The sequence below is a fragment of the Recurvomyces mirabilis genome (assembly GCF_035927965.1).
Source record: "Recurvomyces mirabilis strain CCFEE 5264 chromosome Unknown scaffold_34, whole genome shotgun sequence".
NCBI lineage: Eukaryota > Fungi > Ascomycota > Dothideomycetes > Mycosphaerellales > Teratosphaeriaceae > Recurvomyces > Recurvomyces mirabilis.
In genome coordinates this window covers 177,103-203,396 of record NW_027041968.1, presented here as the reverse complement: position 1 = coordinate 203,396, position 26,294 = coordinate 177,103, and the positions used below count along the sequence as shown (strand labels likewise).

Genomic DNA, 26,294 nt, shown 5'->3' with positions numbered 1-26,294 from the left:
CGAGATGCTGTCTTCAAGTTTCTAAGGGCGTCCAGTAGTGGTGCGTGCAGCGAAGCCCCCAAGGTCGTTACGAAGGCCTGCGGCTTGTATTGACTGTGGCACGATCAAGAGCAGTGTAGCAGGCGACTGTTTCTCGCGTGCGACTTGTGTGACAAGCGCTTCCCGTCGTGAGGGAAAGTGTGGCTTGAAACCACGGCGGAATGAACAGCCGAGCCGAGCAGAAAAGTGGGGCCTGGCCGCAGATTGGACATAGGTGCATATCTCTGGAACTCTTTATTGAAGATTCATCCGACATGGTTGACACCGTCCATCAGACCGCGATGAACACATTCCGGAAGGCCTCTGCAGTCTGTTCCGAATGTCGAACATGTCTTAGAACCATTTGGCTGTGGGGATAGCGGAGATCCGATGTGAAGAAGAATAATAATGTCTTTGTCATTGAATACAGTTGAGACCTAATCAATCTTGAGTGATGCCCCATGCTGATGAATGGATCAATCTGGATACTGGGACTTCGCTGCTCCCCATCCTTGTCGACGATGTTCTGTTCCATGAAAGTCCAAACCCACGACAATTCTAATGAAAGGGACACTGGCGTTCGATAAAGTCGCCCCACGCCGACCTGCTTCTTCGATCTTTTACTCGCTCTCATAACAGCGAGCGGAGCCTTCTGGCGCGCTCACCAGGAGACCGATGTACCTTAGCTAACCGTTCTCACCTCTTGCCTTAAGATCAAGTACGGAGCTGGCAAGAGACGCCTTTTTCTTCGACCTCAACCACGAAAGATGGCAGTTCTATGACTGCGATCCTTCAACGTCTACATGCTGTTCTCGTATGATACGAGAATTGATTCAAGCTTGCGTCTGACGCCGAGCTGATCAATTGAAAGTGCTTGAAATTTTTGGACAGCCACAAACGATCATTGCTTCCCTGTATAGCCCTGCATACTGGACAGATCATGGGGCTGTTACTAATTAGCAGAGGTTGTGCCTCAATTGCAACCGCCCATCTTATGCGATGATCAACCGATATTTGCCTCTTACAGCTTCGCGCTATGATAGATCTGCTGCTACAGTCCGGTCGAGAGAGGAAGGCGAAGACCTGGGCAACTTTCAGGCGATATACAGATCGCAAATCGATCTTGTTTTCCCCCAACGTCGACTTCGAGGTGAGCTCCGCACCTCCGTGCAAGATGACTAGCAATAGACTGGAATCGATATGCCTGAGACTGAGGCGAGCTCTCACGAGCAGAAGCGCGATGCAGTCAACAAGCTGCTCAGCGGACTCTCTACTGACCAGAAGCACTGTGCCAAATGTCTGCAATGAGCCCCAGGATCATCGTCCTTCGAAGTGCTACGGACTACCTTTTCGCTCCGGTTGAGTTTCTAGCAATGTTGTACGGGCATACATGAATGTTCTAAAGTCCACACAGAGAGACTGAAGGTGTAAGGGTCGTGAACGCGCTTCCAATTTGCAAAGATTGTGCAAACCCCTCTGTCTACGAGGGCGATAAGGGGTCGGTCATGATAAGCGCACAAAATCTCAACGATTGCTACCGAAATCTGATAGTCAAAACAGCTGTAGAGATATGTTGAGATGTTGTGTCGAAGCTTGTCGCCAAATATATCCCCGCCAAAGCCCAAACCCACGCCAAACTGCCACGTGCGTCCCCGCAGTCGACCATCCCCGATTGAGTTGGGCGAGAGCCGGGAGACGGTACCCCGCTGTTGGGTCCTTCAGCATGCACACCACCTCTCTTGCCACCATGTCATCCACTCCATCTACATTGCGATGGTCAAGAGGGCCGAGTCGTCCGACTCGAGGGACGGGAGTGATGTGAAGACTAAGCCACGGAGCGCTTCAGGGACTAAGCCGCCGGCGGAGGGCAAACTTGTCTCGGCGGGCAAGAAGAGGACGAGGACGGGATGCTTGAATTGCAGGAGGAAGCGAAGGAAGTGTATGTGCTAGTCCGCGCAACAGATGGTCTTGCCATTGTGCTAATGCGACGTAGGCGACGAGACGAAGCCGACATGCGAAGGCTGCCAGGCACGCAATGAGACGTGCGAATGGGGTCTGAAGTTGTCTTTCCGGCCGGAGAATGCTCAACATATGAGTGACGAGCATCCTTCGATGCGACAGGCTGCTGGACATACTCGTGGTAACAGCTACCAGGTCTGTCCGGTCCTACTCGAGTGCATTGTTTCCCATTCTCCCGGGCTAACTCTTGCAGATCGTCGACGTTACCTCGGAAGTGATACGAGACTATTTCGAGGAAACCAATCCTATGGAGAATGGATTACCAGTCCAGTCTGCCGGACGATACGCCATCGAATATAACTCGCTGCTGGACGAGCTGTTCCCGACTACCAGCCACACCAGCCACGCAGAGCCGAAGCGGGAGAGGCATGCAAGTATTGCTTCGATTGAGACGGCGTCTACGGCCATGCCGAAGCCTCCACTACCACATCTCACAAGCTCTGTACCACTATTCAGCCAAACTCTCTCCCAGTCATCGGGCGTCACGCCGCTCGCGACGCCATCGATACTGGATAGTAACATTGCATCATTATTTCCAGAACCGCCTTCGCACTCGTTGGGGCTCACACCACTAGCTACACCATCGCTCCTCGACGCTAACGGCTTCTCTTTCCTGTCTCCACAATACAGCGATACTACACTCGAGGATGGGATCTTCTTGCCTGGTTCACAGTACCAAGAACTACACTCGCAGCTGCGTACGCGCATCATTGACACCGCTCGCTCAACAGCACCTTCCAGGATCGCCTCTCCAGAAATCGACCTACCTCCGACTACAAATGGTGATCATAGCACGCAGGACGATGGTTATGATAGCGAGTGGCGACGGCTTGCGCAACTATCCCCAGAGCAGGAATTAATCCTAATACAGAATTATATCAACGAAGTAGCGCCCTGGTTAGACAAATTCGATCTCAATCGACATATGGAGCTCCGAGTCCCGCCGCTAGCGAAATCACACGCGCATCTAAAGTACTCTATCCTAGCACTGTCTGCACGGCAGATAGAGCGCAAAGAGCAGAAGCCGGATTACTCATGGAGTCTAGCTCTATATGCGCACGCTATCCACTTGCTCTCGCCCGTCCTACACAAACGATCTACGGAAGTCCTGGCTTCATGCGTTATCCTGGCTGTGCTGGAAATGATGAGTTGTTCTCCACGAGCGTGGCGACGCCATCTCGATGGCTGCGCAGCCCTGATCCAAGCCCTTGGCATATCAGGCGCATGCGGAGGTTTCGAGCAAGCTTTATTCTGGATCTTCGCACGTATGGATGTCGTCGGTGGACTGGTATCGTCCGAAAAGACTCTGATTCCCATGCACAATTGGATGTGCGGCGGCGACATCACTACAGATATGGCAATGTTCTCTGCGCAGAACACGGCTGATATGTATGCGAATCAAATGGAATACTTGTCTGGCAGGACGATTGAGCTACTATGCTCATCAGGCAAGTGGGAGCAGAAACGATGCAAGCGGAGTAACCTTCTGGACATGGTCGACTACACAAGCGAATGGTCGCAGCTCTTCGAGATGGTGGAGTCATGGTATCGGGACAGACCGGAGGGCATGAAAGCACTACTATCGATATCATCTTACGAAGATCCGAGCAAACCATTTCCGACTCTCTATTTCGGCAACGGTCCCGCCGTCTCAGGGAATCAGATGTACCACACGACTGCTTTGCTGATGCTGAAGCACAAACCAGCACATGTGACCTTCTCCCGGAAGCCGCATTCCATGCTCTGGCATGCGAGACAGATCTGTGCGATCTCGATCTCGAACTCACATCATGGTTCATGGACGAATAGTACGCAGCCTTTGTGGATTGCTGGACAGCAGATGAGCCATCCAAGCGAGCATAAAGCAATCTTGGAGATTCTGGAGCGCATCGAAAGGGAGAGTGGATGGGCTAGTAAATGGCGAGCTGATGATCTAAGAGATTACTGGGGTCACGACGTTGAAGTCTAGTACAGATACTGCATTTGCGTTGTACAGACGACTTTTGTGTATGTGTATATAGCGGTCAGAGCGTGGAGCAGCACCTACCTGTCATTCCTGCTCAAACTCGTAAGCTCCTTGTCCCTGAGCGTGGCAAAGCTGAATTGCTGCAGCGCCGCAGCAGCCATGGGACAAGGATAGTTGATCTTCCTGCACTTTTCCACAGCCTCTGCGAGTTTCTTGCCAACCTCCGTCGCTTGCGCACAGTCAGCTAGGGACCACGAGTCCTTCTCCAGCATACCGGGTATGCATTTCGTGAACATGGCGTTCCAGCCAGCGGCCTTCGAGATGATCTCGTGCATGACTTTGCGGTCAATGCCGCCGAGGTGTTTGCAGAATGCCATACCTTCTACGGAAGCCGCGAGGTGGATACCGCAGAGGAGATCGACGATAGTATCTTTGCTTACTTGGTGGGAGGATTGCATCTTCACGTCTGCGGTGGCCATTTTGGATACGAGATCGCCTTGAGACGCTGGGAGGTAGAGTTGCACGAGTTTGGCGTCGTCGTCTTTCAACATGCCGGCTTGCACGCCTTGGAGGTAGGTGTAATGTGCTGTGTTTGCCAGAGGAGCGGAGAAAGCTTGGGGACCGAGGGTTGCGCGGGCGGTATCTGTAACGATATATGTATCCTTGAGGATGATTGCTAGCGCAGAATAGGGGTGCCAGTCGTTCTTGATCATGTGGGGGGCGCGGTTGGAGAACATGAAGCTGTCGCCGTCCGACTTCTTGACATAGTCGGCTACTTCCTGAGTATTGAGACCGACTGTTGCTGCAAGGCCCATAGCTTCTGATGCCGTGATGATATTAGTGGCGGCCAGGAGCTGGTGAATAGTTTTTGTCTTTGTGCCGTTGCTGATGCCGCCCATACGATACAGATTACCGGACATGGTGTTCAGCACATCCTTGGCCTCATCCAGATCTGCCTCTGGACCAGACTCGAAGATCGAGAGGGTGCCATCTGCTGCTCGGAGTGTGCCTCCTGATACCGGGCAGTCCAAAAGCTTGATATCAGGTCGTCCGGCTTCCTCATCTAGTCGTTTTCGAAGCTCGTGGAGGAATGTTGGCGGGGTGGTCGAGCAGAGGATGAAGGTCTTGTTCTTGCCCAAACCTTTACTCACACAATCTTCGCCTTCTAGTAATAGATCTGCGTTTTGCTGTGCGTTCGCCACCATCGATACGAAGAAGTCCACACCTGTCGCTGCTTCCTTTGGGGTCTTAGCTGCTTTGCCGCCGGCGTCAACGAACTTGTCCACGAGCGGTTGGTAGACATCAAAACCAGTCACTGAAAAGCCGTTCTTGACCAGATTCGTTGCCATGCCTCCGCCCATCGCGCCAAGGCCTGCGAAGCCGACTGAAGGTTTGCTGGATGTCATGATGGTGAATGGTGGAAATTGGTGATTGGAGTGGGTATTTGAGATGGCTCCGTCGTTGCACGGTGTTTCGTCCTTCCTACGATATCTATTTCTTGTATATTATTTCACCTGCCAGTAGCAGCGATGTCGGTCTTTGCTACAGGCTGGGCAATTGGTCGGCTATCAGTGCGGCAGAGTTGGTGCCCACACCAACCGATGGAGACGTTGCCGATGGAGTGACAACCACAAAAGTGTCCGGCTAAACGCATTTCTGGCGGGAATCATTTGAGCGGCTCGCCTTAAAGCTCCCCCGAAGCAAAACACCTACACTACACAATCGTCATTGCGAGGTAGAACACATCCTTGAAAGATCAATCTATATGCAGTCGGAAAACCGTCACGACGGTGCCTACCATTTCTATACCGTTAAGAGAATCCTACGCTGCTCCCAATCCGAGATTGTATGCGAGCATTACTTAATCCCTGCCACGAGGGGACTCGCTTAAGCTGTACGATATCCCGTTCCGTGCCAAACGAGTAGTCTGGTCGTCTTGCCATTGGACACTGAGATGCATATATTGATGAAGATGGCTGTGTCAGCCATATTCCTGCGATATGGGATCACTTGCGCCCCGTCGTACGAGCGTACGTTCGCGGTCGCGACCAAGACCATTAGTGAACTAGGTAGGCGAGATGCTGATATAAGTCACAGCCTGATTATGGTTGAGGCAGTGGTTGCAATATAAATGCCTCTTCTCCCTCCTGGCAGGCGGTTTCGCTCTTGATCAAGCTCTTAACCAGCTGTTCCTCGGGGTTGTACGCAGGGCTCGACATCGACGACTACACACAGGTATGAACCACATACTACAGCGAGCCAACGAGAATGGGGTCTGTACAAAGGAGACCTGCGACGTGATCTGGTCTGTCTACGGCTACCGACCAAACCTGGGCTCCGTCATCTTCTTCATGGCTGTCTTCACAATCTCAGGCATCGTATCCACATGGCAAGGAGTCAAGACCAAGACCAAGTTCTTCACCAGTGCTATGGTCCTGGGATCTGCTTCGGAAGTGATAGGTTATGTCGCCAAGATCCTCCTGTGGCAAGATCCCTTCTCGGACACTGGATTCAAGATGTCGATTGTGCTTCTCACGTTCGCACCGGCGTTTTACGCTGCTGGAATATACTATACTCTGAAGCATCTCTGGTACGTAGTATCTTCCTGTCGAGGAGATTTTGCTGACGGTGTAGTAGTCTCACCTTCGGTGCAAGCTTCTCGAGGCTCCGTCCAGCTATGTACACCTACATCTTCATCAGCTGTGATGTCTTCAGTATCCTTCTCCAGGCCGTTGGAGGTGCGCTCGCCTCGGTTTCTCAAGATAAAGCTCTCTTGGATGCCGGAGACAATGTCATGGTTACTGGTCTGGCAACGCAGGTGTTCACCCTGGTGGTCTTTGGTATCCTTGCTGGAGATTATGCTCTTGCCGTTTACCGCAACCGTCATCATCTGAACCCGGCTACTGCGCAATTCCGCCACACTCGCCGCTTCAAACTCTTCATCCTGGCATTGTGGATATCTTACCTTGGTATCTTGATCAGATGCTGCTACCGTGTAGCTGAGCTGGCTGGCGGTAAGTGATAGAGCACCCATATCTTGATTGACGCGAGCTAACCAACATTTCCAGGTTGGGTCGATAACAAGATCCTGCGCAACCAGTACCTCTTCATCTGCCTCGATGGAATGGCCGTGGCTATCGCAGCCTTGATACTCAACATCTGGCATCCTGGCTGGTGTTTACCCACCGAAGCTGGCGTGGTCACCGAAAATGGCGAGGTTACGCAGATCTCCGACCATGCAACAGAAAAGGTTTGAGAACAAGGATATTGAACGTGTCGGCTTGACAGGTCAGATCGCTTTTTGTTATCATACACTAGACATACCTTCCAGCAATATCAGTAGTCCGTACGCGCCAGGATCAGGTACACCCCTCGTTGCACTCTCGTCCAAATACGCGCTTCTGCCAAGCTGTGCCTCCATCTTCTTCGTGCCATCTACACCCTGCCTAGCCTTCTCGATAGCCTGCTTGACATCTCCACTCTTCTCCAAAGTATCAATGAACGGGATCAGGGCATCCATCATGGTCCTATCGCCAAGTCTCGCTCTCGTATACTTCATCAATTGCTCCAATGCCGACTTCAACGCCTTCGCGATACTCGACTCGCTAGCCAGCGCGCCAGCTAGTGCGGTCAGGTAGATGCAGTACAGTGCTCCCGATGTGCCGCCCATGTTGACTTCGAGCTCGCTGACAAGTTGTGCTACTGTCTCGGGTAATCGTGTCAGGTCTTTGCCTTCGATGAAAGATAGAACCTGTTTGGCGCCGTCTCGAAGTGTATAGCCGCAGTCGCCATCGCCGACGATTGTGTCGTACTCTGTGATCGTAGGCTCTGCCTTGATGACGGCGTTGCAGCCAGACTGTATCCGTCTGCGTACTTCGGCATCGTCGAATGTGATCTGAGCTTTGGATGGTGAGAGTGTCTTTTGTAGAATTGTGTCATCTTGCGCGGGTGTTGACCGATGTGCCTGCGGCTTGGGCTGCGGCGTGAGGTAACTTGACGGAAGGGGGCAGATCGAGATGCTGAAGCCTCGTGCAGCATCCTTGTGATTGAGAATGGTAGAATGCGAGAGTTGGTAAGATATCTTCTGGGCCTCTGCTTGTCATCAGCACAAGGGAAGACGCTTGCAAATCATGAGCACTTACCAAGATACTGAGCAACTTCCCCAGCAATGATGTAGTTCTCCAGCCTGCTCAAACCGTTGACGTCTGAAAAGTGTACACTGTATGTCACATCGCCGTCCTGTGTGGTATGTGCCTTCATGACGTGCTTTAGATCCCTTTCGACGGCATGCTTCGCTTTCTCGAAGCCTGCCGCACCTTCCGCATGTAGCACAGCAGGATTGCCTTCAGCTTTCTCCACATGGAAGGTCGAGTGTGCTGTGCTGGCGTTCTTCCCAAATAGCTTCAAGAGCTCGCTGACGTCGTCTATCGATTCTCGACAAGACTCCGTGGCATTGCCCAGCAGGTGCAGTATATGATCCAGCGCAAGCTCATGCTCCGTTTCGACCTCGAGAACATTTGGTCCACGTTGCTCGACCCTGCTCTTCTTCCCAACCCTTGCTATGACCAAGCCTCTCTCGTACGCCACGCCTGCACTTTGCAACGCCTGCTGTATGTCCTCAGGCGTCACGAGTCCTGCACCAGAATGCTCGATTGCGATTGCAGTGACATTGCGATCGTCTAATACTTTGCTCGAGAAGCTGCCCAGACTTCCTACAGCTGCGATGTGCACGAATTTACTTTTCACTAACGCTTTGTCGACAAGAATTGCCTGACCCTTGGGCGTTCTTACAGCCTTGATCGTGGGTCTGACCAGTGGTAGAAGGTCTGTCCATCGACGCTCATTGTGCAGGTCCAAGGATGAGGAAGGGAAGGGAATGGTTTGTTCGACAATGATAGCCATGAGTGATTTCCTGTAGAGGAGTAGGAAAGTGTACAATACCTTGAGTCAGAGACAGTCTTCTTCATGCGACCATGTTTATGTCGTCGATGTCCACTTGCTCCGTGAGGGGTTCGACTGGAGTGCTTCAGGTCTCTCGAGCTTTCGGCATTCCGAATTCGGCATGCCAGCGTGGCTCCGAGCTCGGGATATTTCTGGGCGACAGCCAACTGCAAGCCTACACTCCCCTATGCCTGAGGAAGATATTAATGCATGCTCACATTTCACGCGTGCCTAGCCATCGCGACCATGATGATAGTAAAGTTGAACGATACCGCACGTACGGCGTTTATTCGGCGGTAAGGAAATACATCTTTGGAGGGGTACATGGCGGGGTCGTCTCATGGAAATCCAGATGGTAGATCTGGACGCGCCTTGCGGGCAGAAATGGTAGGGTGCGTACGTGTCTCCAGTCGTGCACGTCTTCGCGGTCCTACGAGAAGCAAACGCATATTCAATAATCCAATTCGTGTCAAACGGTAACAGCCACGATGTCAGCAGCACTCCGAGAAAAGCAGGCACCTATTAAAGACCAGTACAAATCAGATCCGACCAGTGCGATCGTCACCTTGTCCTCTTCCGGCACATTAGACTCCAGCAGCATAACCTGTAAGCTGGACACCGGAAAGGCCGTCCACGATGCCCAGCAGAAAGTCGCCGGCCTACATCAAAAAGCAGGAGGCGACGACCCATTGATCTCCGGTGAACTCTGCTCAGGCGACATGCTGCTCGAGGCGCTTGTAGCCTGCGCAGGCGTAACCCTCAAAGCCGTCGCCACCGCCCTCGACATCCCGATCAAGGAGGGTACGGTCCGAGCAGAAGGCGACCTGGACTTCAAAGGGACCATGGGCGTGGACCGCAATGCTCCAGTAGGCTTCACCAAGATCCGGCTAGCCTTTGACTTGAAGTTGCAGGACGGGGCGGAAGTGGCAGAGGAGAAGATCGAGAAATTGGGCAAGCTGACAGAGCGCTATTGCGTCGTGCTGCAAACCATCACGCGAAAGCCAGAGTTGAGTGTTAGTGTGCATGGGACGCAGGAAACCGAGCAAGGAATCGAGAGGACGACGGGCTGGAGCCAGAAGAGTTGATGTTTGACTAGGGTGGATGTCGCTTGGGAGGTCGAGTCTCTAATACCATCAGGATATTTGAAGATTAGCACAGGCGTGCTGTAGATGCTGCGAATATAGTTGCAAGTTCTCCCGTTGTCAAATTCGCGGACATGAGTCAACTAACCATCGTGGCATTGTCGATGTTGCTTTCTTCGCAGCTTGGCTTACCGACGTCCTGGCCATGTTGAAACTCTTCTGAACATCTACCAATGGCTCGGTTTATCCTCGTCCATGGCACAGCGAACTCTCTTGCCACTTTCCGATTCCGTATTGTTATTGTCTTTGACGCGTCAGTCGTTCAGCCAATCACACCACTTCATCATCGCGGCTTCGGCTTGAGCAGCCGCTTGAACGTCGGGAGAGGCTGAAACAGTCAGGGCATCCCGGCGAGGAAATTATGGCGTGCTCTAGCTCTGCCGTGCAACCGTTGACCTGTGCTGGGCAAGAATTACCTGGACGAGAAGATGTACAATGTACATTGCCAGCATAGTCAATAGTCAGTCAAACGAGGCTGCCCTTGGATGGCTAAGTGGCTGGGAGGGTGTAGGTTAATGTTGATTGTCAACAAGAGCAGAACTAAGACCACATCCCGACTGTCGATGCGACAAGACGGATTCTTCCGACCAGGCCTCTTCCATGCCGCAAATCACGCAAGGATTTTCTACTGCCGGGCTGGGGAGCCCGAGAACGGCAGAGCAAAGTAGGTAGGTGGTGATGTTGGACGGCGACAATGATAATCTAACCACCAGCACAGCTTGATTTGTGAACAATAGTCATCAGATGCTGTTGCGACTACTCAACACCTTCCGCCAGCTTATACATCGCCGCCGGTACCGTGGAAAGATCTGCTGGTCAGCAGAGCTTCTTCCGCGGTTGATCCGGTAAGCGTGGCGGGTATGCCAGGAAGTGTCAGCCTGGCAGCTGTGCCAGCATGGTGAGGACTGTCTATGGGAAGTGTTGGCAGCGTAAGGATGGGGAAGTCGACCGTGAACTTCACAATGATATTGACGATACCAATCATTGGCTTCAGTCCAACGTCAAGAAGTGGAAGTTGCAGTGGTATGGCTCCGGGAAGCGATAGTCTAGTTTTCAGAGCGGAACCTTAAAATGGTCGACGCGAAAGATAGACGTCACACGCTTTTCTTCCATGTCCAGACGATCTCCCAACAGCTTCTTCCTCTTTCTCACCAAAGACACCCGCCTCCCATCAAAACCCCATCTACTACCAAATACCACGCCAATTGCGTTACACAGTGCAGGTGCCCGCTCAGGCCCGCAAATATTGCTCGCATTGAGCAGCTCCGCAACCTTTTTCTGGTTCTTCCTGGAAAGCGTGCCTGATCCGAGTGGGACCTTTTGGCGGCAAGGCTCCACCCCAGAGCGCCTCTGGTTGTCGATCTAAGCCAGCCTATCACGGTATCACCTACTATTGCTGCGGCGTCATACCTACCATTCACACAACGACAATAACAACCCACGCTCTCCAACACACGATACTTGTGCTACATCACATAACGAGTCCGAGACAGCCTGCTATCGGCAACTATCACCTCGGAGTTGCCTCCTCCACCCGTCAACTCCGGCCCTTTGCACTCGTCACACTTTCCTGCGACTTCGGAATCGGTGCGCGAGTTGAGTTGAGCTGCGCTGATTGGGCTCTTGGCATCGTCGGAGCTTTCTAGTCCTTGCCCGGGCCAGCATTTTCATCATCGCTCATCCCGCAGCAACGCGCGCTTCTCACGCACAGTCGTCTGCACCTTCCACCCTTCGCGTCCCACCCCGACCTCACTTCGCTGCACTTCACTTCACTTCGCTTCGCTTGATCGCGCCTGCTGCATGTCAGGTACTGCAGCATAGCATCCTTGGACAGCACCTTCCTCGTGGATCGGAGGAAGTTTGGGAGTACTCCACTTCCGTCCAGTCGCTCCAGCAGCATCCCGATGAGTGAGAGTGGTCCAACCTTCGCCACCCCCTCCGCGAGCTCCACCTCTCTCCGCATCGCTACCCACCATCCATAAAAGCATGGACGGTAACTTCGGTGGCTACCTGCCTGGCGGTTACAGCCAGCCGGGTCAGCAGTCACAGCACCAGCAGTCGCAACACCAGCAGCAGCACAACTTGGCATCGTTTGGCAATCTATCGGCCCAGAACCACCAACAGGACTCCTCCCACACGACCCTCCCACCGCTACAGGGCCAGAATGGCGGCCAGTTCGGCTCGCTGTCCTTCGCACACCCCGGCAGCAATGGACATACACCCACAGCGCCACATACACCCTCCACCATGTCTATGCCGCAGAGCGCCACCAGCGCATACTCCACCATGTCACCAGCGCATACACAAGGCTCCATGCTACCGCCTAGCTCGTTCGGCCAGTCGTATCCGATGTCTCAAACCATGGCGTACCCGTCGTCAACTGCGACTGCAATGTCAGGCATGACGGCCGGTGCAGGACTACCCAACATTCGACCTATGCCACCTGGCGGCGTAAGCTCTTCCTCGATGAGTGGGCTTCCCAGCCTGAGCAGCATTGGCCAAAATGGTCAACAACCATCCTTCATGCAGAACGAGGAGGCACCCACCCACGTTGTGGGCTCTCAGGGCAGACGCGGCGTGCTCCCAAGCGCACCCGGCAGACCAGCTGCTCCAGCGCAAGGTACCGCCACAGCGAAGAGTATGATCCCGCAAAAGGACGCCGATGGCAAATACCCATGTCCTCACTGCAACAAGACGTATTTGCACGCAAAGCATCTCAAGAGACATCTGTTACGGCACACTGGTGATCGGCCATACATGTGTCACCTTTGCAAGGATACATTCTCGCGAAGCGATATTTTGAAGCGCCACTTCCAGAAGTGCTCGATTAGAAGAGGTAATCCAACCGGCGCAAACCATCTCGCTCACCAGCGGCGTACACCCGGCGCTGGCAATCGCCTGTCTATCAGTCAACAGGACGGTCCAATAGGTCTGGCAGGAATGCCGGAAGTCGCAGGAAGCAGCGCCAATTATTCTTCGGGCATGGTGACAAGTAGTCCAACCGTGAACGGAGACATGTCTGGCCGACCGTCGCGAGCCAACAGCTTGTCGACTGTAGGCACCATGTCTCAGCGTAACAGCGTTGCTGGTCTCGGCATACTCGGATCAAACGCACCGTCTAATGGACAGAACGGAACATCCGCCGGCTACCAGCAACCTCTGCCTGCATTCATGCAGTCTGAAAGTAACGGAGGCCACATGCAGTCAAACTACCCATACGGCCAATCTCATATGAATGGCAATGGGTACAACAACGCTCAGCAGATGTCTTTTTTAGGCCAGCAGAGCTCGCGGTTCGATCACAACCACAATAGTCACTCGCCATACCAGCAACACACCAACGGCGACACAAACGGCGGCGCCCAGCAGACTGACTGGAGCCGCATGTTCAACTCTAGTGGACAGGATGGCTTCATCGCGCGCCATCCGCCGAACGCGGGCTCGCAAATCAAGACCGAGAGCGATGTCAAACCAAACTACGGCAGCTTGTCTGAAGCGAACGAGTCTTTTTTAGGTAGTCTGTACTCGCATCCTCCGTTCGGGAGCGAGTACAGTAACTATGACGAGAACGGGATTCCAGGCTTTCCGAATTGGAGTCTGGACGATCCATTGCAGGCCAAAGTGGAGAGCCTGACGCATTATTGCTTCCCTGATGGTCCGGAAGCTATGGCCGGAGATTCATCTGCCCAGTTGATGAACGCATGTCTTACTGTAGAGAATATCAAGCACTTTGCCGAGCACTACAAATCATACCAGGGACACTGGCCAACATTGCACATGCCGACCTTTAAGCTCACCGAGGCGAACAATGGACTTGTGCTGGCTATGATCGTCATTGGTGCAGTATACAGTCCGAAACTAGATGTCAATCAGGTCCGACAGTTGATGGATTTTGCGCGTATGACAGTCACCAACAACAGCAGTATCTACAGCCGTACAATGACTGGACAGACTGACGGCATGGGATCTACTGAATGGGACATTGAAGAGCTGCAGGCTCTCCTGATGCTGCAGACTGTCTTCTCCTGGAACGGCACGCGAAGCCAACGAAAAGCTACTCGCGAGAGCTTCCCGACGCTCGTGCGAATTGCCAAGGCTATGAACCTGCTGCAACAAGCTGGCCCGGGTCACTTCGCGTATAGCCCACTACACAACTGCCAGCACACGCAGAGAGCTCCGATCAGTGCTGAACACTTCAACTGGCATGCTTGGCTGGCGCAGGAGCAACGCAATCGTGTGTTGTATCAGCTTTACCTGACTGACGCTGCTATGGTCATGTTCTTCAACATGATTCCGCAGATCGATTCGTTGGACATGCGATTGATGCTACCCACTGACGATGCGGCCTGGGATGCTCGCGATAGTCAGGAATGTGCCAACGCGCTTGGTCTGAACGGACCGCAAGCGCAGTCGAAGAACTTGACAGGCACGCGCCGACCGTCCCAACCAAGCATGCGAGATGCCATGCGCACTCTGATTGATGCCGGCGCGATGTTCAACCCTAGCTCTACGAATGCCTATGCCAAATTCATACTTGTCCATGCCATCATTGTTCGGATCATCGCCTGCCAAAAGACCATTCTCCTGCAAGATTCGTCCTTCCAAGGCTTCGTGTTTGGACCCACTGGCAGTGGACCTGCGACTCCACTATCTCAAAACGACTGGCTCGATATGCACAGAGGTCCCCACAGTGCCACCAACAGCGGCCAAGTCACGCCTACCGAAGGTTTCAGCACACAGACCATGGCTGCTGAGCACGAGAAGCGAAAGCTAGGCAACGCTTTGGACAAGTGGAAACGCAACTGGGACTACGATATGGAGTTACAGTACCCTCCCGGCGACAGACAACGGCGCTTCGGATTCAGCCGCGACGGTGTACATTTCTTCTACCTCGGCCGCAGCTTCTTCCAGTCTCAAAGCCCTCGAGATTGGACGCTGGAGGCCGACAAACGCTTTCAGCAAGTCATGTCTCTGCTGAAGCGAATCAAGGGTTTCGTCCTCGGCGATAACGAGACTAAGGGTCATGATATCGGTTCCGTGGGCGACATTGATGATCAGTATGGGCTCGACGACCTCACTCTGGACATGAAGTTGCTATTCAAGCCGTATAACAGTCTGGTCGACAGCCCTATTGCTGGGATCCGGACACATTGATTACACCTGTCGTGCGCCTCGTAGATGGAGCTGCACGATCTCGATGGACGATGTGTGAAGGGACTGCTTTTGCGATGACACATATGAAAAGTCTTGCTCGACACGCAAGAAGTCAGACATACCTGTACTGACACCTACTGAGATGAGCAACCTGTCCGGAGACGTTCACAATTGGACTCGCTATCGCTTGTACCTCGCGCTGGAGTTGGTGGCTTCCTTGCTTGCTTTTTTGCACTTTATTGATAACGACAACAATCGAACATAACGAATATAGACTATAGACGGGTGGTATGGATATGGTAGCCATGGATCAGGAACATACGCGGTATATACGCGACCGGCCGTAAAGAGTGATGTGGAACCTTGTGTGAACCTGGTTCTGCGCTCGACACGGCTGAGGATGTACGCACGAGTGGCGTTACTTGACTTTCTTTTTCAACGACAGATGGGGGTTTGTGCTGTGCTGGGGTTGTGAAACGATATGAAGGCATGAAAAGGCGCCCGATTGCTGAAGTGATTGTGGGATGAAGATGGTGGGTTCGGTGGTACACGCACATATTGCTCGAGGAGTGGGAGACTAGGTGGACGTTGTTTGATGGGCTCGCCACCAGGCTTTGATAGAGAAGAAAAGCAGCTGTACGAATGCCGTTGACATTTCACATTCCATTCTGTCGCTCTGACTCCGCAGGTAACGTACTTACTTCTAGGTATCTGCGGATCCCGGACCTGCCTCAGCACTTCCCACAATATCCGCATGCAGGCGAGCAGGCCGTGAAGTCTGCAGATTCGTCATCGGAGAATGAAGCGATGTCGACAGCAACGCCGTCGTCTGCGGAATCGTTGTCTGAAGTGCTTGCGACCGCACCGCCACCTACGCACTCGTCGTCTGAGGTGGGTGGCGACCAGGGCCCTCGTGTCCACACTTCATGGAGCTCCTTGGACAAGCCGACCGGTGCATCGTCGAGCTGGGTACGGATCTCGAGTATGCCGATTCGCTTACATCTGACTTCGCATCTGCCGTCTGGTGAGTCCATGACATGATCGACGAGCTTCCGCAGGAGCGCGGCGAATTGCTGCAGCATGCCCTGGTTTTGCTTCTCCCAATTCTGGACTTCTTTACGGACATCTTGGACTCGGATGTCGTGGAAGGTGCCGCGGTCGTGGAAGGCCTGTTGGGTGATAAGTAGTTTAATCAGAAGATGCAATAGTCCAACCGGATGATTTCGCTTACTAAGATGAAATTTGGTATCTGCGTGAGCCACAATCGGGGAAGTTCTTCGCCCAGCACGTCGTTGAGGATTCTCCTTACTGATCTGGTCTTCAGGTCGAAGATGGCTTCTTGTGGGACGGGTCGTCCACCTAGCTGCATGGAAAGTCTCGCCAGCTCCGGTATAGTCAGTGGTGACGTTTCATCATGCTCGTCAGCTGACGCTAAGTCAGGAAGGTAGCCATCGCCCTCAAACCTCACCACGCAGGCTAAACCATCAAAGTCATATTTGATCAAACGCTGATGGGATGCAGAGCCTTTGACTTCGGACGACCACTTCGTGTACGCCTCTGGGAAGCTGTGCCCATATCCGCGGACACCGATGATCCGCTCATCATGCTTGTTCTCTCGTCGGACGAAGAAGACGGTATTACCGACTTTCTGGATCGTGAATCGGAAGGGCTTATCAACTTTGCGCACGAACCGCAACAAGTTGCCGAGCGTGCTTCCACAAGCAAAGATGTCGACCTCGGAAGTCTGAAAGGATGACTTTTGTACGAGCAGCGCCCACACTGCTGGGTCCAGTGGGTTGGTGGGATAGCGAGCTCCGTTTGGATCACGTAGATAATCTCCTGAGTCTTCTTGTAGCTGCACGGGCTCGGACAATGGAGTCCAGACTGGAGGGCCTCCTGCAAGATGAATCTGGTCAGTGACAGCCGGAATCTGACGACAGCAGAAGTGCCTTACCTGGTACAACAATGGTTGGATCTTTCTTGTCAAGCCAGTTGAAAGATGCAATGGACTCGCACTTGGCGATAGTTGTGTTCGATATCTTTGCGAGACCCCTCAGGCTGTCTAATGTCCATGTTTCAACCAGCGGGCCGACGGATGGCGATGGGGGACGCTCGATCAGCGCAGCCGTCTGCGTCTTGCTCTTGGGCCATCGAGAGGACTGCCCACCTGTGTATGGCTTGTTACGTGTCTGCATCGTGACTCACTCTGTCAATATAGCAGTGGGAAGATGGAGAGGAACACCACTTGGAAGCAGTAGACACTTCAGATCTGCTCGTGTAGAGCTACTCAGTCTCGAACCTCCACCCTCCCAGTAGCGTGTCACGAAGAGCTGTTGTTTGCGACGTGTCTCGACACTTCTATGCAACCTGCATGCAAAGGCCCGGCGGGGCACGACTCCCGCATGCTGAGTGGTTCATCGTTTTTTCCTATCGACAGTAAGGCTACAGCCTCGCCACTTCTCTTCTTTGCAAGTCTTTACGCAACGCACCACATCTGGAGGCAGCTAACGCTCAGATGGCAGACGACGGCGCTGCGGCAGCAGCTCGACAGACACGACTCATCAAGCTCTTTGACTCGTATGCGAAGGGAGGCCGGACAGTAAAGTCGGCGAATGATAGCAAGCTTTGGTTGGAGGCGATTTGCACGAGAAAGGATGCGGCCAATTGTGTGGAGCGACTTGTGGCCAGCGACAATGCGATGAAGGCTTTACAGATCAGTCTTCGCTTCGACAACTCTCCGGGTTTCCTCAATGGACCACTCAAGGACTTCATGCTCTACATCCAGGACCCAACGGTCCAGCAGCTATGCAATGGAGTGCTTTACAAACAGCTGCTTGGGCTTCTAGTGGAGCCACCAACGTTGTGGCAAGCGATGGTACGCTCACATCTCTCGAAGCAATTGGAGCAAGACACAGAGCTGGGGTTCGCTAGTATGCTGGTCGACCTGCTGTCATGGACCGAACGTCCTCCCTATGACGCCTTCCAGGACGCAAAAGACATCTCGGCTCGACAGACGCTGCTAAGATCCGAGTCGGCAGATATCCGCGCGCTAGGCTATCAGGTGCAAAGCCTGGTGCGAGCTCGAAGCACTAACACCAACCACGATGTTAATGGACCTGGCGGCCGACATGACAACGATCATGCAGACTTCCGTCAGATTGCCATATTCCCCACGAGAGACGAGCTGTTAAGCAAAGGGAAGCCCTTCTTACGTCGTGGAGATGCAATCTATGACACACCCTTTGAGCAGAGGGCTGTGATTCACCTCGACAACCAGTTTCGTCTACTACGTGAAGACTTTCTTGCGGAGCTACGCAGCGATTTGGAGAAGTTGCGACAAGGTGGCAAAGGCAAGCGTCCCGGCATGAGGTTGCGCGGGCTCGCCCTGGCAGGTGTATACTGTGGCAAGACCAGAGCTTCACATCCGTTTTCGTTGCGGGTGACGTTTAGAGAGGGGGCTGGCCAATTCCCTGGCCTGGAGCCTTCGAAGCGCAAAATATTTCTCAAGGACAACCCAAAGTTTCTAAAGCACCAAGCTCTTGGCGCCATTCTTGATGGTAAGGATGTGATCGCGTTTGCAACCTTGTCTCGAATTGAAGAGCTGCTACTACTCGAGGACCCAGAGCTTGCGCTCCAGCTGCAAGGCCGAGCTGCCGTTGAGTTAATTTTGAGAGCCTTGAAGCGCACGAACGAGCTCGACTTCGTGCTGGTGGACACTTCTGCCTTTGCTTACGAGCCAGTATTGCAGTGTCTGCAGAGACAAATGGATCTACCTCTCAGTGAGGAGCTCTTAAGCTTTACTGCCACCGAAGACGATGACCGTATTCGATGCTCTGGTGTTGTGTCCGCCGAACTTGCAGACAAGATCGAAGACGCCGAAGGACAAGGCCTGGACGCAATACTGGACCTGCCAAAACCAGTGAACCTCGAGGCTTCGCAGACAACATCACTGCTCGCTGCACTTCGTCAGTCAGTAAGCCTCATCCAGGGCCCACCAGGTAAGTCCACATTATCGCACAGATTGCTGAGGTCGTGCTCATAGTTAAATGATGAATAGGTACTGGCAAGTCCTTCATTGGCGCTTTGCTTGCCAAAGCACTACACGATCACTCTCGGGAGAAGATACTGGTCATCTGTTACACGAACCACGCGCTAGACCAGTTTCTTGAAGACTTGCTAGACATTGGCATATCACCCGAGAGCATGGTCCGTCTGGGCTCCAAGTCAACTCCTCGCACGAAACCATTCAGTCTTTCTGAGCTCAGCAGGAACAGACGGACGCCCCAGATGTGGGACATCATCAACAAGTTGAACAGCGATACGGAGATTCAACGAGATACATTGGATGGTCTGATGGCTGATTTCAAGGGATACGCACCGTCTAAGACCAACGTTCTTGATTATCTTGAGTTCTCGGAAGACGATGGCGAGTTCTACGATGCTTTCCAGCTTCCAAAGACAGAAGATGGAGCGACTATTGTTGGTCGAGGAGGTCGAACTGTTGGGCCAACTTATCTTTTCGATCAATGGGTGAACGGCTGGCAAGCAGGCGTTTTCCAGGATGCAGTACAGTCAGAACACGCACACATCTGGAGCATGGAAAAAGACTCGCGGACACGTCTTCTCACAAGCTGGCACAGCCAGATTCTTCAGGAGATGGTTTCAGGTATTGGAGCCGTTGTTGAAGATTTTAACGTCATGGAGAGTGCGCTTCGCGCAGCCCTTGATCAAAAGGACACAGATCTTCTCAAGCAGCGGACCATCATTGCTTGCACCACCACAGCCGCTGCTAAATATACGAAGCACTTGCAAACTGTCGGTCCCGGTATCGTCCTCGTCGAAGAGGCTGGCGAAGTACTGGAGAGTCACGTTCTGACAGCATTGACCAAGGCCACGAAGCAGCTCATTCTGATTGGCGATCATCAGCAGCTTCGGCCCAAGGTCAACAATTACGAGCTCACGGTCGAGAAAGGCAAAGGCTACGATCTTAATTGCTCGTTGTTTGAGCGCCTTATCAAGGCTGGATACCCACATACAACCTTGCAAGAGCAGCATCGTATGCCTCCAGAGATCTCAGCCTTGGTCCGCAAATTGACATATCCATACCTGGTGGATGCCGAGAGTACCTCAAATAGAGAGTCGATACGTGGACTGCGCAGCAGAGTGGTATTTATTGACCACCGTCAGCCGGAAGTAGCGTCAAAGATTGCAGATCGGCGCGATGAAGGTGCGTCAGGCAGTAAAAGCAACGAGTATGAATCTGCCATGGTGCTCAAAATTGTACGCTACATGGCTCAGCAAGGGTATGGCACAGATGCTCAGACTGTACTTACGCCTTACTTGGGACAGCTGACTCTCCTTCGCCGAGATCTGGCTCAAGAGAATGACCCTGTGCTGAACGATCTCGACTCCTTCGACCTCATCAGGGCGGGCGCGATGTCTGTTTCTAGTGCGGCATCGGGAAAGCGACCGATCAGGTTGTCCACCGTTGGTATGTCGAGCCGATCTTGATTTTGGTCATGTGCTAAACAATGCAGACAACTATCAGGGTGAAGAGAGTGATATCGTGATCGTCAGTCTCACACGCAGCAATGCCGATGGTGACATTGGATTTATGCAATCGCCTGAACGGCTGAATGTCCTGCTTTCAAGAGCGCGAAAGGCTCTGATTCTGGTTGGCAACTCCGAGACGTTCGTCACTAGTCGCAAGGGCGCCGAGACTTGGAGACCTTTGATCGAGCACTTGTCAGACACCAACGCCATATTCGACGGCTTGCCTGTTAGATGCGAGCAGCATCCGGAGGTCAAGTCAAATCTCTGCGAGCCTACAGATTTCGACTCGCAATGTCCCGAAGGCGGATGCTCTGCGCTGTGGTATGTTTACTAAAGGCTACCCTCTGTGGCAGTCAGGAGCCATGCTAATAAATCATCAGTGGCGCCAAATTGAAGTGCGGCATCCATGAATGCACCCGCAAGTGCCACAGGAATCAAGATCACTCCAAGGTCCAGTGTATGGAGCTGCTTAGCGACGAGTGCCCGAAGAAGCACAAATTAAGATGGCGATGCCACGCACTGCGCCCTGCAACATGCCATACCTGCGATGAAGAAGCCCGAATTGCGGCAGAACGCCTACAAAGGGATCTGGACCTAGAGAACAGACGACAGGCTCTTCAGGCTGCTTACGCAGAGCGACTCGCGAACGTGCAATGCGAGATCGACCATGAGCGTCACACCATGAAAGTCGAGCGTGAGGTCGCAGAGCAGGAGACTGTTCTTCGACAGCGTCAGCAGGACCTGCACGACGTGAAGGCACAGGCTCTTCGGCAAACGCAACGAATGGCGGAGAGGAAGAAACCTACGACCAACGCAGCAACCGATACAGACTCGGTGCCGGGATCACTTCCCGCCGACTCCTCCGCCCAAAGCAACATGATTCATAACCGATCACAGCCACACGACAACACTCCCGAGACCACTCAAACTGTCACAGATGATGATGATGAGGGGGCCAGCGCACCACGCACGTCGGCCGCGTGCGATGAATGGCACCACCAGAAAGTGTACGAGAAGGCTCAAGACGAATCTATGGACAGACTCATGGACATGATCGGTCTCGAGAACGTCAAAAAAGCTTTTCTCGAAATTAAAGCGAGGATCGACCTGGCCATGCGGCAAGGTAGCGACGTGAAGAAGGATCGATTTGGTGCAGCTCTTCTCGGGAATCCCGGCACTGGTAAGTGTACGACGGCGATATGTCAGATGATCAGTATAACTTACTTGTGCTGCAGGCAAGACAACTGTTGCCCGTCTATACGCAAAGTTCTTATCCTCTGGTGGTGCCTTACCAGGTGACCACTTCGTTGAGACTACAGGATCAAAGCTGGCCAACGACGGCGTTCAAAGATGCAGGAAACTGCTTGATGATATATTGAACAGTGGAGGGGGCGCTCTCTTCATTGACGAGGCATATCAGCTGACTTCGGGTTCTAGCTATGGAGGTGGTGCTGTGCTCGACTTCTTGCTCGCTGAAGTCGAGAATTTTACTGGAAAAGTGGTGTTTATCATTGCCGGCTACAACAAGCAGATGGAGGCCTTCTTCGCCCACAATCCCGGGATTCCAAGCCGCTTTCCCAGCACAATCCAATTTGCGGACTATGAGGACACTGAGCTGCTGAAGATCCTCAACTATGGGCTCACAAGACGCTACGACAATGCTATGAAGGTGGAAGGTGGCGCATACGGTCTGTATGCACGCATTTTGACTCGTCGACTAGGTCGTGGCCGTGGTAAACCAGGCTTTGGCAATGCACGTGCTGTTGAGAACATATTAAGCAATGTACTTGCTCGTCAGGCGAAACGTATATCGAAGGCAAGACGTGCCGGAACATTGCCGGATGACATGCTCCTGGTCAAGGAAGACTTAATCGGGCCAGAACCCTCGGATGTACTCCGTGGTAATGCATCGTGGTCGAAATTGAATGGGATGACTGGTCTCGGATCTGTCAAGGATGCGATAACAGCACTGTTCAGTAGCATTGACTTCAACTACCGTCGCGAGCTCGAGGAGCAGCCGCTGGTCGATTTCAGCCTCAACAAGGTCTTCCTGGGTTCTCCAGGTACTGGCAAAACTACTGTGGCCAAATTGTATGGTCGTATTCTACTTGATCTTGGCCTCCTGTCTAACGGCGAAGGTGAGTCAAGCATATGAGCATTTCGTGATATTTATCTAGACTAACATGACGACAGTGCTGGTGAAGACACTGGCAGACTTCGTCGGCAGCGTGATGGGAGGCTCTGAAGCAAACACGAAGGCCATCCTCGACAATGCCAAAGGCAAAGTTCTGGTCATCGACGAAGCGTACGGTCTTTATGGCGGCAGTGGCATATCCGACCCTTACAGAACGGCGGTGATCGACACAATCGTGGCAGAAGTCCAAAATGTGCCGGGCGACGATCGTTGTGTACTTCTGCTTGGCTATAAGGAGCAAATGGAAGAGATGATGCAGAATGTCAACCCGGGTCTGAGGCGCAGGTTCTCACCAGACTCTGCCTTTGTCTTCGAAGACTTCAACGACGAGCAGATGGCCGTGATCTTCGATGCGAAGTTGAAAAGTATCGGCTTCAAAGTCACACCCAGAGCCCGAGAAGTCGCTCTCGAGATGCTGCAGCGCGCGAGGAACAGACCAAACTTTGGCAACGCTGGCGAGATCGACAATTTGCTCAATGACACCAAGACGAGGCAACAAAAGCGTCTTGCTAGTGAAGGCTACGCAGCACCTTCGATGTTTGAAGCTCATGACTTCGACGAAGACCATGCCCGCGGTGAGAGAGCGACCACGAACTTGGCGATGCTGTTCAAGGACGTCATCGGTTGTGATGGGATAGTCTCTCAACTCCAAGGCTACCAAGAAGTCGCTGCGAAAATGAAAGCCTGTGGTATGGATCCGCGCGATGAGCTACCTTTCACATTCTTGTTCAGAGGTCCTCCTGGTACCGGCAAGACGACGACAGCCCGCAAGATGGGCAAGGTCTACTACGATATGGGTTTTCTGGCCAAGGCCGAAGTGGTAGATTGCTCAGCCAAGGATCTTGTGGGTGAATACGTCGGCCAAACAGGACCGAAAACACAGAAGCTCCTCGAAAGGGCTCTTGGTAAGGTCTTGTTCATTGACGAGGCTTACAGACTCGCCACAGGTCCCTATGCCAAGGAGGCCGTGGATCAGCTGGTCGACTGTGTGACCAAAACACAGTTCGCCCAGAAAGTAGTCGTTATCTTGGCTGGGTATGAGCACGATATCAACCGACTAATGGACGTGAATCCTGGACTTAGCTCTCGCTTTGCAGATTCTGTGGACTTCAGAGCAATGACCGCCGAGGAGAGCTTCAAGCTGTTAGGCAGTCTCTTCAAGCAGAAACCGCAGATCAAGTCGGTAGTATTGCAGACTCCGAATCCTGCATTCGAGCTTTCTGCCGTGAGTAAACTGCAGCAGTTGTGCTCGCTGGCCAATTTTGCAAGTGCCCGCGACATACAGACCCTGGCGAAGAAGCTCACACAACGATTGATGAGGACGGCCGATGGATCCGCAAGCCTGTCTGAGGCAATGGTATTGGACGAGATCGCGAAGCTGGTAAAGGAGCGCTCTGACAGGACCGATTCCGTCCTGCTCATGACAAATGTTCCGCCATCAGACACACCACTGCTGGCTCAGCAACAGCATCTCAATCAGGCAAGATCTGCTCCTCATAATCTTGCTACTACCGAAGCCATGGATCCGGAATCTGTACAAGAGACAGAGCAAAATGCAGGCGCCGGGGAGTCTGATGAGCTTAAGAACAATCACAACGGTGACGGTCCCGACGATAAAGATGGTCGTCGACTGGCGATCAGAGACGCCGGCGTATCGGATGCGGTCTGGGCCCAGCTGCAGGAAGACAGACTTCGTGAGGAAGAGGAGCAGCAAGAAGCACTCAGACTTCAGCAGGAGGAGGCTCGGCTCAAGGAATGGCTTCGGAAATGCGCCGATGCGAAGCGGCAGCAAGAGCTAGCAGAGATCGAGCGGAAGCGAAAGGCTCTGGCGGAGAAGTTGAAGCAAGAGGCTCTGATGAAGAAGAAGCTGGCACAGATGGGCAGATGTCCGATGGGATATGAGTGGATTCGTCAAGCTTCTGGGTATAGATGTGCCGGTGGCTCTCATTATCTGTCGGATGGTGATGTGAAGGGTTTGTGTGGCTGATGAGGTTTGAGGATGGGTGCGAAAACAGTAGATAGCACAATGACCCGTCGTAGTAAGCGATAGTGCTCTTATGAATGATGTTTTCAGACATCCATGTTACCATCTACCCATCGAATAGATCCTGATTCGCCCTTTGGTCTTGTTAATTGTGCGCGCACGATAGCAGCGTCCTCACTACCCTCCTTCAAGCACGATTTGACATCAGGACCATCGCTCGCGAACTCAACAGCATGAACGCCACTGATTTCTAGTAATGCTGCCACACTATCAGTGACCCAAATCGGCCGTGCTTGTGGCATGAGTAGTGTTGGTCTGGTCCAGCGTAACGTAAGGCTGCGTAATTTTGAGCAACTTGCGAGGAGTGAAAAGGCAATCGCATCTTCTCTGCTTGGTCCACAGATGTCGACCGATCTTAGTTGTTGTCGGCCGTGGTGTCCTATGTTCCGCAGGAAGAGGTAGAGAAGTTTACTGCTCCCGAACCTGTAGGTACGGTTCGTGTATAAGATGTCGAGTGCTTCATCATGTATGGTTTTACAGCAGCGTAGGAGGTTCGCTTTACTGTAATCTCTGGCATTGGCTTTGGTCAAAGCAGTCTTTGTGCATACACGGGCTGAGTCTCGATGCAGCGATACGATATCGGTGACTTCATCGAGTTGCGGAAGTATGCGAGCATAGATTTCAAGTCGCAGCTCAGTCGGTAGAGAGAAGAGAGGACTAGTCTGAAGCACCTCTGAGTTAGAAGTCGTTGACCGAGTAGTTCTTGAAGATCGCTCCTCCCACCGTTCTCTAAGGTCGCCAATACGGTGGCCGCCGTGTAGTCCGCCAAGTGTAGCTTGCGGGTCTAAAGGAATCTTGACTTGCAGTCGCTCGCAATTTGGGAAGTGGAAAGCAAAGCCTCCAAAGCCTGTCTCATAATCGCCGTCCTGATTTCGGCGATGTCCCAAGGAACCCTCAAGGGCTCGAATGCTCGACTCTCGCCTGACGAACTGACTGCATGTCACGCACCGTGAGCCTTCTTCGATCGCTTCGAGCGGCGGCCGATCGTAGACATGTCCTATCGCCGCCAGCTGGCGTGCTGTTGCCTCATGCTCATTCCAGAAGCCAGAAAAGGTTCGCAGACGTTCAGGGTATGGTGTGCTCGGCCCTTGGAACATGGCCAGACGTCCAACCATACACCGCGTAACTCCCGTCGACTTTGTGATCAGTGTGCGGAACAGTATGTCAACTCATATCTTGCTAGCGATGCTCTTGTAGGGTGGCGGCGTGGTTGACTACACGACATCTCGAGAATCCCCACTTTTGCTTACGTAAAAGAGCCTT

At 52.9% G+C, this 26,294-nt stretch overlaps 9 protein-coding genes across 9 annotated transcripts; 5 read left to right on the top strand and 4 right to left on the bottom strand.

Annotated features, from left to right (window-relative positions):
* Positions 1-1,791: 1,791 nt before the first annotated feature.
* LTS14_009872 (uncharacterized protein) lies at positions 1,792-4,006 on the top strand (the record flags this gene model as incomplete). Its single annotated transcript, XM_064842550.1, has 3 exons — positions 1,792-1,957; positions 2,012-2,172; positions 2,231-4,006. The coding sequence occupies 3 exons, from the start codon at positions 1,792-1,794 to the stop codon at positions 4,004-4,006; spliced, it is 2,103 nt and encodes a 700-aa protein (XP_064689944.1).
* A 74-nt stretch (positions 4,007-4,080) lies between these two features.
* On the bottom strand, positions 4,081-5,409 carry LTS14_009871 (uncharacterized protein; the record flags this gene model as incomplete). The annotated part of the gene is made up of 1 exon (XM_064842549.1): positions 4,081-5,409. One exon carries the CDS (start codon positions 5,407-5,409, stop codon positions 4,081-4,083), a length of 1,329 nt encoding a protein of 442 aa, XP_064689943.1.
* An 831-nt stretch (positions 5,410-6,240) lies between these two features.
* LTS14_009870 (uncharacterized protein) lies at positions 6,241-7,259 on the top strand (the record flags this gene model as incomplete). The annotated part of the gene is made up of 3 exons (XM_064842548.1): positions 6,241-6,593; positions 6,638-7,017; positions 7,072-7,259. The coding sequence occupies 3 exons, from the start codon at positions 6,241-6,243 to the stop codon at positions 7,257-7,259; spliced, it is 921 nt and encodes a 306-aa protein (XP_064689942.1).
* A 51-nt stretch (positions 7,260-7,310) lies between these two features.
* On the bottom strand, positions 7,311-8,905 carry LTS14_009869 (uncharacterized protein; the record flags this gene model as incomplete). Its single annotated transcript, XM_064842547.1, has 2 exons — positions 7,311-8,095; positions 8,146-8,905. The coding sequence occupies 2 exons, from the start codon at positions 8,903-8,905 to the stop codon at positions 7,311-7,313; spliced, it is 1,545 nt and encodes a 514-aa protein (XP_064689941.1).
* Positions 8,906-9,432: 527 nt separating this feature from the next.
* On the top strand, positions 9,433-10,029 carry LTS14_009868 (uncharacterized protein; the record flags this gene model as incomplete). Its single annotated transcript, XM_064842546.1, has 1 exon — positions 9,433-10,029. The coding sequence occupies one exon, from the start codon at positions 9,433-9,435 to the stop codon at positions 10,027-10,029; it is 597 nt and encodes a 198-aa protein (XP_064689940.1).
* Positions 10,030-12,072: 2,043 nt separating this feature from the next.
* On the top strand, positions 12,073-15,240 carry LTS14_009867 (uncharacterized protein; the record flags this gene model as incomplete). The annotated part of the gene is made up of 1 exon (XM_064842545.1): positions 12,073-15,240. The coding sequence occupies one exon, from the start codon at positions 12,073-12,075 to the stop codon at positions 15,238-15,240; it is 3,168 nt and encodes a 1,055-aa protein (XP_064689939.1).
* Positions 15,241-15,971: 731 nt separating this feature from the next.
* Positions 15,972-17,435, bottom strand: LTS14_009866 (uncharacterized protein; the record flags this gene model as incomplete). Its single annotated transcript, XM_064842544.1, has 3 exons — positions 15,972-16,409; positions 16,472-17,136; positions 17,195-17,435. 3 exons carry the CDS (start codon positions 17,433-17,435, stop codon positions 15,972-15,974), a joined length of 1,344 nt encoding a protein of 447 aa, XP_064689938.1.
* A 320-nt stretch (positions 17,436-17,755) lies between these two features.
* LTS14_009865 (uncharacterized protein) lies at positions 17,756-24,974 on the top strand (the record flags this gene model as incomplete). Its single annotated transcript, XM_064842543.1, has 6 exons — positions 17,756-19,238; positions 19,298-20,731; positions 20,778-21,114; positions 21,174-21,973; positions 22,029-22,931; positions 22,987-24,974. The coding sequence occupies 6 exons, from the start codon at positions 17,756-17,758 to the stop codon at positions 24,972-24,974; spliced, it is 6,945 nt and encodes a 2,314-aa protein (XP_064689937.1).
* Positions 24,975-25,057: 83 nt separating this feature from the next.
* LTS14_009864 (uncharacterized protein) lies at positions 25,058-26,128 on the bottom strand (the record flags this gene model as incomplete). Its single annotated transcript, XM_064842542.1, has 1 exon — positions 25,058-26,128. One exon carries the CDS (start codon positions 26,126-26,128, stop codon positions 25,058-25,060), a length of 1,071 nt encoding a protein of 356 aa, XP_064689936.1.
* Between the last annotated feature and the right edge of the window lie 166 nt (positions 26,129-26,294).